A 16561-nucleotide genomic window follows, 5' to 3' on the forward strand; every position below is an offset into this window, starting at 1 on the left:
AATTTTTTTTTTCAGAAAAATGAGTGGTAAGTTTCTAACGTATACTATAGTTAAACATTGTCTAAAGAGTAAGGATTCACAAAAATGTGTCTGACTCCTTTGTCTATGATATATGCTAAAATAATATGGCTATATCAGTAGGTGGTGGTGGTGTGAGTTCTGGGAATGCAGTATGGCTTTGTAAAAGGCCTTTCTGTGGATTTTGAAAATTTTTTCGAAGCTCCCCTTTCTTTCCTAGGTTTCCAAATACTGAAGTTGTAAATCATGATAGTAGTGGTAACTAACATTTATTGGGTGGTACTATTATTTGCCAGATACTATGCCAAGTACTGTACTTGTATTAGCTTCTTTAATCTTCAGAACCACCCTATGAGATACGCATGCTTTTTATCTCTATTTACAAATGGATAATCTTGGGTACATAGAAGTTAAATATCTAACCAAGGTACAGAGTTAGTAAGTGGCAGTATCAGATGTGTACCTAGATGGTCTGACTCTAAAGCCGTACTCTTAGACACTGATTCCTGGCAAGATTGCTAACTTTGGAATGGCTTACTTCATGAAATGTAATCTGTTTTGTTAGTGGATGCAACTGTTTAGGAAAGAGCATTAACAATAATGTGGTGAGTACTTATTGAGCCTGAAGTTAGGTTTATGCTGCCTTGGTTTTGTCTTGCAGGTGTGCATTGCCAAGTGCAACAGCACCTCTTCTCTGGATGCAGTGCTCTCACAGGACCTCATTGTGGTAGAGGGCCCTTCTGTAGAAGTTGGTGATTCTTTGGAAGTGTCATATACTGGCTGGCTCTTCCAGAATCATGTGCTGGGCCAGGTAAGAAATATACCCTGTAAGTTCCTTTGTAACTTAAGCAGAACAAAGGCTGTTCAAATGTAAGGTATTATTACTGTGAATTGCTGCTTTTGTCAAATTGCAGTCTTTTAGGAGCTCTTCTTTAGTCATTGTAACTGTTTTTGGAACATGTTCGTTAGATGCTAATATATAAAATCTGCTCAGAGCCACTGTGTCTCTTCTACTTAGCAACAGTGGAAGCCAATTTCCCAAGTATTATTTTTATTAATTGTTCCTATGTGTGTCTTGTTTCCCTATACCAGTTGTAAACATGAGTATTTTCTTATGAGATTAGATCTTAAAATTTCTTTTTAGACCCTTCTCACAGTTATTTCTCTAATGTTTGTCTTATAGTAGATATTTAAAATATGTTGGTCTTTTTGTGTCTTAATATGGTTAAGTTCTCAGAAGTAGTATACTATAATAGAAAGAGCTTTAGACTGTGAGTTAAAAAAAAAAATGTGGATTTAAGTCCCAGTTTTATCCTTATTTGACCTTGATTAAGTCACTGAAGCTCTTAATTTTTTTTCCCCCATCTGTGAAGGGAGGTTAAGGGTTTTTACCCTGCTTACTTGGCTGGGTTGGTGTCACCATCAAGCGAGATAATTTATTTGAAAATTCATTATAGACAAGAAATGCTTTTAAATACATGGTGGTGGAAATGCATTAATTTTTTTTCTAAACCTGGAAAACCATTGTCTCAGAGAGAATCAATGTAATGTCACCCTGTAGCCATGATGTGGTCCCACCTTTACAGGTCCTTTCAGAGCTATTTTCCCAGTATATTTGACATCCCCCATTCCAGAAGTACTCTGCTGGTATGTAGTTAGTTGAATGTCATGACTAGTATTATATTTCAAATTGGGTGACTTCTTTTACTGATGAAATTGCAGGTTTTTGACTCCACTGCTAACAAAGACAAGCTGCTTCGTCTGAAATTAGGATCAGGAAAAGTTATCAAGGTAAAGGCTTAGCTGTTTTTTATGGTTCTGTCAGTTGCAGAAGGCGTAATTTAGATTAAATTTTGTGGATTTTCCAACCTGGGTATATATTCTGAGTCTGGAAAGGCTTGGTTGAAAAGTAGGAGGGAAAAAATATGGTATATTATGTGCATTTGGGAGATTTTTACTTATGAGATGATATAATTAGGATGTGTACATTTCTTTAGTCCTGCCCTTTGTTTTTCATCGTGTTACTCTGAGGAAATTATTAAACCCTTCCTGTAGCCTAATAAGGGAAAGAGGTAGAACTGCTTCTTCCTGACTTGTGTCATAATGGGTTGATTCTCATCTGTCTGGGGTACTTTCGCTCAGTACTTCCCAATCATTGTGAGAGACAGCTGTGACATTACAGCAGGAGCACTGAAATTGGAGTCCAAGGACCTGGGTTCAAGCTGTGAATTTGTTCATTACCAACTGTGCAGGTGTTTTAGAACATTAAAGAGTATTTTATACATGTGGGGTATCATTGTATCAGGACACATCAATGGATTGTGAAGTACTCATTCATCTGTGTGGCAAAATCTTCTCCATAGCTTTGTTTATGACTTCTTTCCCGTAATTTTTTGGAGACTTTTTCCTATAGCCATTGAAGCTAGCCAGGTCTAATGTGAATCTTGCCTTAGCAACTTAACTAACTGTATGTTCTTGGGCTAGTTAACTTAACCTTCCCAAGCCTCAGTTTTCTCATCTGTAAAATGGGGATATGCTACCAACCTTATGAGTTTATTTTAGGCATTACGTAAGCAAATAACATGGGCGTGCTACCTTTTTTTGCCAACTGTGCCCTACTCCCTAGGAGGTATTTTTGTAGGGGCACTATGCTAATTTCTTTTACAGCAACGTGTAAAAAAAAATTAGTATAGAGTGCTTACAAAAATACCTGGGTGGGGAGGTGGAGGCGGGGAACATCCTGTTGCAAAAAAATGTAGAATGCACACATTATTTGCTCAAAAAAAACCCACAATAATGTATGTAAGACATTTTTGACAATACCTGGAAAAATGTGCTTAATAAGTGATACCTTTTGTTGTCCTTCTTTTATTCCTCCCGTTTTCTTTCATCATCTAAGATAAGTATATTTCATCCAACCCCAGACATGCCAGCTTTTACAAATGGGTTTACAAGCACTGCTCTAGAAATCTTATAACTGATGTGGGAGGAATAGTTGTACTTGGCCTAGAGAGATGTTGTCTAAATCAGAAAGGATAAATGAGTGAAACCTGATGATCCTGTACTTCACTTTGTCTTATAAGGAGGTTTGTGTCTGATGAATTTTTCCACCTTTTCTGATTCCTAAAGGGCTGGGAGGATGGAATGCTGGGCATGAGAAAAGGAGGGAAGCGGTTGCTTATTATCCCTCCATCCTGTGCTACTGGCTCTGAAGGGGTAATAGGATGGACTCAAGCAACGAACGCAATCCTGGTGTTTGAGGTGGAGGTTAGGCGGGTGAGTGAAACTGTGCTGTGTTGTTTGTTGAGTCCTCTGAGTACCTCCTTGCTAATTATGTAAAATGGATAATGATGTTTGAAAATCAAGTTCTGAAGACATAGTTTTGTTGTTGTTGTTTTTCAAGTAGAAATGTTATAATGGAAAGAGCAACAACCTTGGAATCTAAAGACCAAGGTTTATGTCCTTTTTGGCTCTCTATACCGAGTCTAGAAGAGGTTGTGACTTTGAGCAAATTACTTCTCCACACGTTTTATTTTGTCTATAAAATAGCGATTCTTGCCCAATGTACTTACTAATTCCATAGCTACAGATTTTTCCTATCAGTGTATTCATGTAAGTATGTAAAGATATTTTCTCCTTCCTCTGGTACATTGTGATAATAAAAAACTGGAAACAACCTAAACGTCTATCATTAAGAGATGGGTTAAATTATGGATTTTTTTTTTTTCGTACAGAGGGCTTTTACATAGCTTTTAAAGAATATCCCAAATCTATTGTTACATGAAAGAAGGAAGTTGCAGAACAGTATGGATAGTGTGTCTTCTGTGTGTGCGTGTGTCTGTGTATATACAGTCTCACATGTGTATGTATCTATATCTCTCCCTTTATATACATATATACTGTCTTACTTATCTATATATATATATATTCTGATATATCTATATACAGTCTTACATATCTATCTATTATATATGTGTACACACACACACACACACACACACACAAGGCATATATAAATATGCCCACACAGTGCTTTCCAGAAAATTTCTGGGAGCATTAAAAGAATAGAAATGGGATTCAGAGACTTTTACTTTTTTGCTTTCTACCCTTTTTTACCATTTGAAATTTTTATCGTGAATATAATTTCTATAATAAAATTTGTAAAAAAAAAAGGTAATTAATGCTAACTCCCCCCACCAAAAAAAAAAAAAACAAAAAACCCTGCCTTTACAAGGTGATTGTTAGGTTTAAATACAATAGTGTTTGTGACTGTGAACTATAAAATGCAATAATAAATATTACAGTCATCTTCATTGTGGTTATTATTCCTGCTGCCAGAGAAAGGATATGCTGTCCTTCTCAATGATTCTTTCCTAACTGTACACCCTCATCACTGCTTGGTCACTCCAGCCCACTTTCAATGACACATGCCCCCAGCTGCCTTTTCCACAACTTTTATATTCTCCTCAATTTTCCTTTGAGTTTGAGGAATTCATGGCTGGTGATAACAAACCTTTTTGAATTCATCCAGATTGGCAATTTGTAAGCATAAGAAGAAAATGTTCTATTTACTGACAGTCAAAGAAATACAAATTGACATGCATATTAAATTGACAAGATGATAAAGATTGATAATACCCAGGGTGACAAGAGTGTTGAGAAAGATTTATAAACTAGTTATTCTGGATAAACATTTGAAGGTATGTATCAAGAGTCTTAAACATGAGCATACCTTTTACCCAACAATCTAACTTCTGGAAAATTATACTTTGGAAATATTTAAAGCTATGTGCAAAGATATAGGTCTAAAGCTATCCATAGAAGTATTATTTATGATGGAAAAAATTAGAAGTAAACCAAATGTCCATTAGCTGGGAATTAGTCAAATATATTTTGTAATAGCATAGATATTTATGATTTTTTTCCAGAATCCTTTGGAGACTTTTTTGTGTAGATCATAGCAGTTAAGGGCATGGCTCTTGAATCTAGACACACTCTTCTGTAGTTAAAACTAATATTGTAGATCAATATTTAGTGACATGGAAATATGTTAATGTATCAGTGAGACAAATAGTATGGCTCCATTTTTCTAAAAAGTGCATGCATATATATGTAAATTCACACACACTCACACCCCATATATAAGGCGTATGTATGAATGTATGTATTTGTGTATGAATATATGAATGTGTGTGAGTATATCTCAGAAAAATGTGAAATAATACATATGATATTCTAAGAATGTTATTGCTGAGTACTTGAATTGCAGGTGATTATTATCTTTTTCTTTCTGCTTACCTCTGCATTTTCTAATTTGCCTACAATGAATAGGTAATGACTTGTGTAATAAAGAGTAAATTAAATGAAAGGAGAGTAGAATGGGAAGAGTGCCTTTTTTGTAGTCTATTCCAGCTGGGGTGGATCTTTTCCTAGGTGAAGTTTGCCAGAGATTCTGGCTCCGATGGGCACAGTGTTAGTTCCCGGGACTCTGCGGCCCCTTCTCCTACACCTGGTGCTGACAACCTCTCTGCTAATCCTGCTGTGTCACCACCCACATCGGTGCCTTTTAAATCAGGGTAAGATACTGGGGTTCTATTATTGTCCGTAAAAGTGATTTTTAGAGGTGTTCAGAAATGGGGATGTAGTTGAAAACTAAAATAATTTTAAATAACTGAAAAAAAATGTGATGAAGGAAATGGGGGAAATACTTGCATCAGATTTCCCTGACAAAGGATTAATAGTCATAGTCTGTAAAAGTACTAACAAATATATAAGAATACCCACAAAACGGGAAGAAATTTGGACAAAGGGCATAAATACAAAATATACACCCAAGAAAAAATATGTAAATAATAAGCATTTGGATAGAAAATTGTTCATCTTCATTAGAATTCAAAGATTATGCAAACTAAAGAAGAGTTAAACTTCTGTTTTATAGCCATTAAATTGACAAATATTTTTAAAAGCAGTCCATTTATCCAGTATAATCTGGACTTGTGATTATGGGTTTTGTTTGTATCTCAGGATATGTTTTATTTGCTTTCAGGGAGCCAGCTCTTCGTACCAAATCTAACTCCCTCAGTGAACAACTTACAGTAAGTCCAGTAAGTGTACAAGTGTGTCTCCCCAAACCCCAGTGTGCTGAGAAGATTCCGTGTGCCTAGGGTAGTGGTTGTTCTTAGTTGCCATCAGGTCCGTTCTGACTCATGACGACTCCATGTGTTATGGAGTAGAAGTGCTTCATAGGGTTTTCTTGGCTGTAACCTTAACAGGAGCTGATTGCCAGGGCTTTTCTTCCATAGTACTGCTGGGTGGGTTCAAAGTGCTAGCCTTTAGGTTAGTAGTTGAGCACAAATGGTGGGCTAAGGAAAAAGAAAGTCGAGAGCTATTTAGACTAAAGATCAATCATTACTTTATTCATTTCCTCTTACTTGGGAGTTAATGTGAGTTAGCCTGGCCTTAAGCATAAACAGACCATGGTTCAAATCTTTATTCTTAAAAGCTATGTGGCCTTGAGTTACCAATCCCTGTAAATAAGCTTCATGTCTTATGTTTGTTGCTTAAAAATAATAAAAATAGAGGTTATGATCATTTCTTTCTACATCTAGTGGGTCATCATGTGTACTGTCTGGGGTATGTACTTCCTACTCTGAAGACTATGCTTTGGACCAGTTAATGAATACAGAGACTTCTAGCACAGGGCCTACTATATAGGCAGCGCCAAGTCAGAGTTAAATGAACTTGAAGTTAGAACAAAGAGTTCCTGTTTATTCCTCTCCCCCAATCTCTTTGGAATGCTTATCTATTGAATTGCTCCAAGGCTCTTCAGAGGGTACTATCATATAAAATGCACCCTTCCCCTAGTTTTTTGTTTGTTTGTTCTAGAGAAATTTTAGGCTTACAGAAAAATTGTACAAGAAATACAGAGTTCCCACATACCCTTTGCCCCCTGCACATCATTTCTTCTATTAACATCTTGTATTCCTGTTTATTGTAGTTTTTCATCCATTAAACGAGAATAATTATGCCTGGTAGAAGACTTGATTGAATTAAGTAACAAACATGAAACTACTTTGTCCATTCCAAACATGTAGGGAATTATTTTCACTGCTATTATTGATTATGATCCATGTATACTTCTAGCCAAGAAATCTTTGATTCTCATTTTCTAGAAGAAATGGTTTTAGATAGATATGGTAGGGGAACTTGTTGAAGGATTTGATGTAAGATCCAAAGGGATTAAGCCGCCTGAAGGTAATGAACATTGCTTACAGTGATTCCTGTGACTTTCCTCTCTTTTTAGAATCCTGATACAGTCAAGGCCAAGTTGATCTCCCGGATGGCCAAAATGGGCCAGCCCATGCTGCCCGGCCTTCCACCTCAGCTGGATTCCAATGATTCAGAAATTGAAGTATGTTCCCTTGGCCGTATTAGAATGAGTAGTGCAGATGATGGCATCTTCTGTTCCTTTGGTTGAAATTATTGCTCTTTCTACCTCTAATCCAGAATCATTAGTTAGAGAGTTTATATGCAAAATGATGCAGGTTGGTATTGGACCATGTGTTTCTATCTGCGATTAGCACGTTCTGTGGGAAATGGAAGCAATTCCACTTATCTATCACAAACACTAGGAAGTTTTAAGTAGTTAATATAATCATTTACTAGAATCTATAATGTCAGTAAAGATCACTCTTAGGGAGCGGCATAATGCTCAACCCATAATAGATACTCAATTAATAAAATTTGGATAATATAATATTCTTAGAAATAAGAAAAAAGTTATTAAAATGTTTAAGTGGTACTTCTTCATTATAGAATAACAAACTATAGATAAAGAAGAAACATTTCACAAAAAAGCATTCTTCTTTATAGTGTTGTAACCTGATTTTTTAAACTTAATATTACATCATGAATATTTATATTACTATAAATACATCTGCATTATTACCTTTAAAGGTAGTCCAGTATATTGATTTATCATAATTTCTTTTGCTATGTTGTTAGACATTTAGATTGATATAGATCTGTAGTGATCTAAAACTGGGACATTTTTCCAGAAGAGACTATCAAGGGATGAGGGGATGTTCTAAAGTAAAACTATGCCAAAGAGTTTTCAGCTCTTAAACTATAAAAACCCCATTGCCATCTAGTCAATTCCAACTCATAGCGACTCTGTACGACAGAGTAGAACTGCCCTATAGAGTTTACAAGGCTGTAAATCTTTATGGAAGCAGACTGCCACATCTTTCTCCTGTGGAGTGGCTGGTGGGTTCGAACTGCCGAGCTTTCGATTAGCAGCCAAGTGCTTAACCACTCTGCCACCAGGGCTCCTTCCTTGAACCATAGCAGATCACAGTCTCTGCATATTGAACCTCAAGCTTTTCTGTTCCTTGTTTAAAATAGGATAACTTTGCTTAGAGTTATAGTAAAGACCAATATAGCTTTGATTTTATGAAAATAAAAAATGGGAGGAGGGTGGAAAACTCAAACTATGTTATTCAAAAACAACATGCTAATGAGGTTTTCACGGAGTTCCTTGAGCCCTGTGGAGATTAACTGGCAGAAGAGAGGAGGCTGGATTGTTCCCTGGGTTTCCTTGCAAGATTCCCCACTTCTGTGGGAACAGACTAGATCAGTCTTAAGGTAGCTGCCGGTTTGGAAAATGATATATTCTGGAGAGCCATCAGTTTAGCTGCTTCAGATCGTAAAGCATCAACAACTGATAATGTTTAAGGAAATTAACTATATTTAGTCATTTTATGTGATTTAAAGGGACAGGGGATTTACAGGAATAGAATAAGTGTTTTTCCCCCACAGTCCAAACCGCAAACTCTTAGTTTCCTGCTTGCCTTTCTTCCCTTTTCTTTGCCTAGAAAGCCTGTGTTGTAAGTAGACTTAGGTTGGACAGTAAGTCTCAAACTTCAGTTAAAGACTGATACAGAGTGACCAAAACCCATGTCCTATTTTAGGATGTGAATGCTCTGCGAGGGGCTGGGCAGCCCATGGTGACCCCGTCCATCCAGCCCTCTCTTCAAGCAGCCCATCCAGTGTTACCACAGATGACCTCACAAGGTAAGGAACCTCTCTGAGGCTCTGTGACCTTCAATTGGGTCAGCACCAATTCAAGTGTTCCTTGAATTGTTAGGTTGCATTGTTTTAGTACTAAAAATCAGACTAGTATAAAGCTTGTCAGTTTGTCCCTAGGTAGGGCATTTTCAGACCTGGAGATGCATTTGGTCTGCTTGCTGTGTCTTCAGGTATGTTGCATTGTCAATTTTGGAAATCTGCACTCAGTTAATGAGACATCTCCTTGTGTGTTATTCTGCACTTCCTGTCAGCCACACCACTAATGGGTCATAGGTCTGAGTCAGATGCACATGAGAACACCCAGTTTCCTTCCACTCTCCCATTGCTGAGACTCCAGTAGAGTGGGCTTTGGGAGACTAGGTGAGGAAAGTGGTCAAGTCTGAAGCGTGAGGACATGTAAGGTGCTAGTACCAAGGAGAAGCAAGGGGTGGATAACAGTGAAAACTTCTTGCTTTTTCTTAGTGCCTCAGCCATCTGTTTCTGGGCTCCAAGCACCTTCTGCTGCCTTAATGCAAGTTGCATCTCTCGATTCCCATTCAGCTGTATCTGGAAATGCCCAGTCCTTTCAGGTAACAATATTTTAAGACCATATTTATTATAAGCTATAATTTATTATGGTTCTGGTTCTTTTTTTTCTTACTGTCCAATTCACACAGAAGCAGTTCCCGAAAGTCAGAGTTTATCGTTTTTTCTTTTTCCCGAACCACTGTTTTCTCAACTGTAAACCAGGCAAAGGTTGTTACACCTTACAGGTTATAAAGATTAAATGCACCAACAAGCAAAGACCTAGTATAAGGCTTGGCACACAGTTAAGGCCTAGTCAGTGTTGGTACCCTTTCCTTTTCACTCATATCTACTTTGAGGGGTATATATTGAAGTCTACTGTGTTCTGTTCTTTTTATCAAACAGCTGATAGGCTAAGATTCTGCACTGTACTCCTGTACTCAGCAGAGTAGTTGTGGCTTGTAGGTGGAGACTATATGGAAAATAGCTCTCGAGTTATCCTCCAAAACGATCTCTTAAAGTAGGCTGTTTTCTGTTTGCCTCTGCTGTTTGCCAGGGTGGTAGCATCTTTCTTTTGCCTCAGCACACTTGGTAGATAAGACACACTCCCATGGATAACAGTGGCTCACTTCCTTAGTGATTCTTAATGGGGCAGGGTGGTGGTAGGTGGGCTATGCACTATTAGGATGGGGTGTCTCAAAATTGAAAAAAGTCCCACCCTTGCCCTTCTCCACACCCCCGCCCCCGGTGGAGAATTACTATCCTGTAGACTATGATTTTCTTATAATAGATGGGCGGTCAGGATTTCTTTATTTCAAGGGAGAATAACCATGGTTATATCATTAAAATGATATCTGATAGTGAGCATTTACTATCTGTGAGACACTTAACTTACCAGCTGTTAGGAACTTTATCATTGCATTTAGTCCACACAGCAACTCTGTGAAGTGATATTATTATCTTCATTTGACAGCTGAGGAGACTGAAGGTCAGAGGAAAATGAGACACTTGGTCACAGAGATAAGTGTTGGGGACACAGAGGGACTGTCACAGCTTTGAAAACTGGCGGATTTAGTTTGGAATCTCAATGAACACCTCTGCTTTTACCTCAATAACTGAGCAGAGTTTGCTTAATTGCAAATTGTTTTAGAAATTCAGTAGGTCTGATAGCTGGGAAATGAATTCCTACCCAAGTCATATAACCAGAGGGACTGGGTATTGACCCAAGATGCTTTTCCCTTAATTTTTGGGTAGGAGTTCAGTGACTAGGTACCGTTGAGTCACATGGAGAAGCCTCTTGCTACAATTCTTATCCAATTTTAAACCCTGATCTCATCCTGCTCTAGTTGCAGTAAGTTTGAATCCCCTCCCAGCTTATCCACCTTATTCTATTAAGGAATAATGTGAGCAAAAGAGAGAGATGTGAATGTTTTATAAACCAGCTGTCGTTTTCTCAGCCTTATGCAGGTATGCAAGCCTATGCTTATCCCCAGGTGTCAACTGTCGCTTCCCAGCTGCAGCCTGTTCGGCCCTTGTATCCAGCACCACTCACTCAGTCTCCCCATTTTCAAGGTAAGGAGCAGTTCCCTCAACTTATCATCTTCCACTCTTGCTGAGTTCTCCTTCCTCTCATCTTTTCAACATTTTTACTCCAGTAGTTCTCTACCCTTTGTTTCTTTTTTTTTTTTTAAACAGTTTTGTTGAGGTATAATTTACATAACATAAAATTCACTCATTTTAAGGGCACAATTCAATGATTTTTTTTTTAAGTAAATTAACAGAGCTGTGCAACCATCACCACTATCAATTTTAAAACATTTCCATCATCCCCCCAAAAATCCCTCATGCCCACTTTCTGTCCTTTGCTTCTTACATTATCTCCTGCTGGCTCTTTTTAATTCCTCTATCAGAGTGGCCAGAGTTTATAGTAAATAGAAAAAGATCAAAACATTGGAGGAAATTGGGAGAAAGAATGATGACTGTTTGTGGGTGTTCAGTATCTCAGATGAAAGCTACTGTCTTAAATTTTTTTAATTATGAAAATAATATACTCTTATAAAAAAATTAAGACAATACAAAAGGGTGTATTGTCCTTCCCCAGCATGGAAACCCTCTGACCATAGGAAACTATTGTTAATGGTTTCTTGAGTAATTTTTCCAATATCTTCTATGCATGGACAAGTGCTGGTGTCGTGTGTAAAAAACAAAATAAAATATAAAGAGTTGGGATGGTATCCTACCTTTTTGTTCTGCAGCTTGCCTTTTTCATAGTAATCACCTTTTGACAGTGGGAGTAAGAAGCAAGTGTATCCTACAACATAATTTGTGGTTCTAGAGTGGTAAGGGTTTCCTTGATGCAGCCTTTTCTCGATGCCCTCCCCCTTCTCCATTTGGGAAACCCTTTTCATCCATGAAAACTGTCATCTCCTTTGTGAAGTCATCCCTGATTTTTATTCCTCCCCCCTCCTCTCCTCCCAGAGTTATAACCATGTATGTGTCTTACCAAAGAGTTAATTTTGCTATTATCCGTGCTACTTCTGTACCTTGTACGTGGTCCATTTTTTAATGTTAAAACACTGTTGTAATGATCTGTGAGCTTGCCAAGGGCAGGAACCATAGTTTATTCATTACTTTATCCCTGGTACATGCTACCATGCCTGGCATGCAGTTGAATGAATGGGGAAGCTATTTGAGCTGCCAGTGCTATGGCAATCCAAAGAGGGCATACTTCTGCCCTCAGCCCAGATGTAGCCCTTGATGCCTTTTGCAGGAGCATAGCTTAGTTGTGGTTAACTTTGGAACCCTTTTGTCTCTCCTGTCTCCTCTGTATCTTCTCCTGACCATGTGAAATCACCTACAGCATTTCCTAGTATGTGGAAGTGTTAATTTCTTTCCTCTGCTGAAAGAGCTGTTGGCTTTTCCTTATACAGTATCCTCTGCACCAGTTTCGTAAGTTTCTTTTTGGCTTATGTCTGTTTAGGATCAGGTGACATGGCTTCATTTCTCATGACTGAAGCCCGGCAACATAACACTGAAATTCGAATGGCAGTCAGCAAAGTGGCTGATAAAATGGATCATCTCATGACCAAGGTGACTGAGTCAGGGTTGGGGCCGTGTTGAAATTGGGGGTATAAAAAGAGGGTACAAAGAGGGAGCAAGCAGAGCTAAAGGTAAACTCTTCCTTGGTTTTCTGTGTTCATGGTAGTTAGCAGTTATTTCCTTAGAAGGATAGTTATTATTTTGGGATCCAGTTAACAAAAGAAAACACTAGCTTACATTTAGAAATTGTCTCAAACTCATGAGCCCCTCAAAGAAGTGATCAGGTCCTGGGCAAATTGTCCTTCTCTATTTTAAACTTTCTCACATCATACTTTCTGGCATCCTTTTTGTAGGTTGAAGAGCTACAGAAGCATAGTGTTGGCAATTCCCTGCTCATTCCTGGCATGTCAGTTACAGTGGAGACAAGCATGATTATGAGCAACATCCAACGGATTATTCAGGTGAGGGTGATCAAAGACCAAACAGTCTGAGGTCTTGCCCATGCTCTTTCCCCAGATGTACTACCCTTTCAAACCTCTACCCCCAAAAGTGAGAGCGTTTGATACATAAAAAACCAAAAACCCAGTGCTGTCGACCCTGTATATGAGTATATGATACATGGGGTTGAGGAAATTCTGGAAAATCCAAAATGGCTTAATTTGGTCTGAGTGAGTTATTGTTATCTATATAGTCGGAAGGAAACATTTCTTTCGACCATATTTCAGAATTTTACTTCATTTTATAGCCATCTATATACTCAATCCATTCGGCATAGTGATTTGTATCCCTTAGGTATGATTTAATGTGTTGTTTGAAGCATTATATCTGTATCGACACGAGTTCTAGTTTTTAATCTCAAAATATGTAATGATGTCACCTGTCAGTTGAAGTTGATTCCCTTGTATCTAGCACTTTTCTCTTAAGAAACTTAAATTGTACATGACACATTTTGAATTTAGGAAAATGAAAGATTGAAGCAAGAGATCCTTGAAAAGAGCAGTCGGATAGAAGAACAGAATGACAAGATTAGTGAACTAATTGAACGAAATCAGAGGTAATGACAGGTACGGGGCGCTGGTTCGGACGGACAAAAGTGTTTGATTTGTAATGGCCGAGTTAAATAGACATGTTTGTTTAGGGAAGTGTATATGTATTTCTGCTGTTTCCTGACATGTGAACTTGGTGTTTTGGTAGAAACAACCCAATAGGCTGTGATGTACGGCAGACCTGTGTTTGAATCCCAGATCTGCCCTTCATTTGCTCTGTGACTTTGGGTATTTTATTTATTCCTGCTCACCCTAGTTTCCTTATCTGTAAAAATGGTGTTAATCCTTAGAAAATCCAGATGTCAATACTTCTCCTTTCTGTGTGGGCTGACTATTTTATCAGCCAGAACTCAACTAGAACTTCACTGATTTCCATCTAAAATCCAAGCGCTTTATAATTTTTGTGGCTCCTCCTGAAGATTTAGAGGGTCATGGGGAGATGTTGCAGCACACGGCATTTCACTTAAAAAATCATTCTCCCATGTTTCTCATCTCCAGTGTCTCTTGCCTCCCACACGGTGGGAGCTTTCTTTACTTCTCCCCTGTTTCTTGCAGCCTGCTTACTCCTTTCTCTTTCCTCTTTGATTCCTCCTCACCACACACCTTCAGATTCCTCTCTTTATTATCCAGAGCAGTTCACCTCTGGCAGGTTCCTGCCTCCAAACTTGAGTACTGCAGAGCTAAGGAAAACAAAATGCTTCCAAATTGTTTTTGTTATGGATACAGAGTAACGTTTTGAGGACTGAATGTGCCTTGGGTTGTATGTGGGCTAACTGTATTAGGTGCGTAATGAATGTTTTCTTTTTCTCTATTTATTTTACAGATATGTTGAGCAGAGTAACCTGATGATGGAGAAGAGGAACAACTCACTTCAAACAGCCACAGAAAATACACAGGCAAGAGTTTTGCATGCTGAGCAAGACAAGGTAAACTAACTGCGGGAGAGCAGCACAGATAGGATGGGTAGAGCTAAGGAGTAGGCTTGTGTATGTACTTACCAATCTGCTTTTGCCATCATTGGGAAGAAATTTTGCCATCATTGGGAAGAGAATTAGGAATACTCCAACATATTTTAATGTGTATCCACCCTCCAGATTTCTGTTTTATAATATGCTTTGTAATAAATTTACTAAAATACAGTCACTAATCTTAGTAATTTGATTAAGGTAAGAATTACATAACTTATTTGAAGCTAAATTTATTCTGTTGACAAAATCAGAAAAAAAATTCTGTTGTGTTAGGTAACAGATGTGTATGTTGTTTTTAGTGAAATTTAAGATTGTTTAGTTTGCTCCTTCATCTATGTCGTCAAAGCATGGTAAAGTATTGCCCTTTGATTTTAGTTATTCCAGAACCAGGAAATTCTGTTCCTCAAGAGTTATAAGGAAGACTCTAGTGGGTGTTGGGTTATGATGGACTCATATTCTTTGGCTCCACCTCCAGAGATTCTAATTCAGTACATTAGCTGACATCTGAATCTGAACTTTTACGAAGCTCCCTTGATGATTCTGGTACACAGCCAGGTGTAGGGATCTCTGCTCTTGTCACTGACTTATTTGTCAGAATCTCTGCAGGTGGCAGCTGGACACCTGTGTTTTTGACCCTTAAGATGAGTATTACTGTTGTAGGTGTGTGTGTGTTCCAGTAAAACATTATTTACAGAAATGGGCAGCAGGCCAATTTGGCCCATATGCTATAGTTTGCCAACCCCTGAATTAGCTCATTAATCCACCCAAATGTTTCATGTTGATAAACCCCAAAGATGTCTGGTGTAGTACATTAAACCCAGTAGAAGCTCTGTCTGTAATGGCAAAAACAATAATAATAACAATGACAACAATAGTAATAGCTAACATCTGTCAAGCACCCACAAGGTTCTAGGCACCATTCTTTATATAAATCTTTTCATAGATCTGGGCTGAGTGTCACTGTTCTTGATGAATAGGTTACCAAGTACCACATGCTTCATTACCTTCAAACACACCTCAAAAAGTTATGGTTCTTTAGTGCTCAATAAATATTTAGTAAATGAAATTAATTTTTCTCTATGACAGGATTAATATTTCCACATAAAACCATGAAATACTGATTGAAACTGGAAGAGCTATTAGAGGTTGTCTTAGTTTTCTAGTGCTGCTATAACAGCTATGCCACAAATGGGTGGCTGTAACAAACAGAAATTTATTTGTTCACAATTCAGGAGGCTAGAAGTCTGAATTCAGGGTGCCTGCTCTAGGGGAAGGCTTTCTCTCTGTGTTGGTTCTGGGGGACGGTGCTTGTCTATTTTCAGCTTCTGTTTCTTAGTTCCTTGGAGATTTCATGTGATGTGGCATCTGTCTTTCCTCAAGTCTGCTTGCTTGCTTGGTTGCTTGCTTAATCTGCTCTTTTTATATCTCAAAACAGATTAATTTAAGACACACTCTATACTAATATTGTCTCATTAACATAACAAAGAAAAACCTTCCCAGATGGGATTATAACCAGAGGTATAGGGGTTAGGATTTACAACACATATTTTTGGGGGACACAATTCAATCTATGATAGAGATCATTTAGTCTGACCTACTTATTTTATCAAAGAGCAAACTGAGACCCAGAGCAGGTAGAAGACTTGCCCTGGATCTCACTGCCAGCCAGTGGCAAAGCTGTGTTCTTTTTCCTATGTCAAATTGTCGTCTCTCTTTGGTGCCACTTTCCTGCTTCTAATATGAATGCTTTTTCACTCGTTTTTGTGAACTCTTCGTTTTTTCTGTCATTGCTTTCTTTTCCCAGCTCTCCATGTCAACATCAGAATTTGATCCAGGGTGGGAACCAAGGAGCCATCCCATCCACTGTGCTGGTTTTTGGTGTTTTTCTTTCTCACTTGA

General features: G+C 38.1%; 1 protein-coding gene across 5 annotated transcripts in view; it reads left to right on the forward strand.

Moving 5' to 3' along the window:
• FKBP15 (FKBP prolyl isomerase family member 15) overlaps window positions 1–16561 on the forward strand; it is a 50745-nt gene that overhangs the window by 17215 nt on the left and 16969 nt on the right. For 4 of the 5 annotated variants that reach the window (XM_004372150.2, XM_023727373.1, XM_023727372.1 and 1 more), the window contains 13 exons: window positions 680–829; window positions 1741–1809; window positions 3148–3294; window positions 5452–5594; window positions 6065–6122; window positions 7322–7429; window positions 8988–9090; window positions 9568–9674; window positions 11067–11181; window positions 12590–12699; window positions 13002–13109; window positions 13608–13702; window positions 14518–14620. In XM_004372150.2, the coding sequence (XP_004372207.1) occupies window positions 680–829; window positions 1741–1809; window positions 3148–3294; window positions 5452–5594; window positions 6065–6122; window positions 7322–7429; window positions 8988–9090; window positions 9568–9674; window positions 11067–11181; window positions 12590–12699; window positions 13002–13109; window positions 13608–13702; window positions 14518–14620 (1416 nt within the window). The remainder of the gene's footprint in view (window positions 1–679; window positions 830–1740; window positions 1810–3147; window positions 3295–5451; window positions 5595–6064; window positions 6123–7321; window positions 7430–8987; window positions 9091–9567; window positions 9675–11066; window positions 11182–12589; window positions 12700–13001; window positions 13110–13607; window positions 13703–14517; window positions 14621–16561) is intronic. The other variant, XM_023727371.1, reaches the window with a different exon arrangement.

The sequence above is a fragment of the Trichechus manatus genome, unplaced genomic scaffold (assembly GCF_000243295.1).
Source record: "Trichechus manatus latirostris isolate Lorelei unplaced genomic scaffold, TriManLat1.0 scaffold00016, whole genome shotgun sequence".
Lineage (NCBI taxonomy): Eukaryota > Metazoa > Chordata > Mammalia > Sirenia > Trichechidae > Trichechus > Trichechus manatus.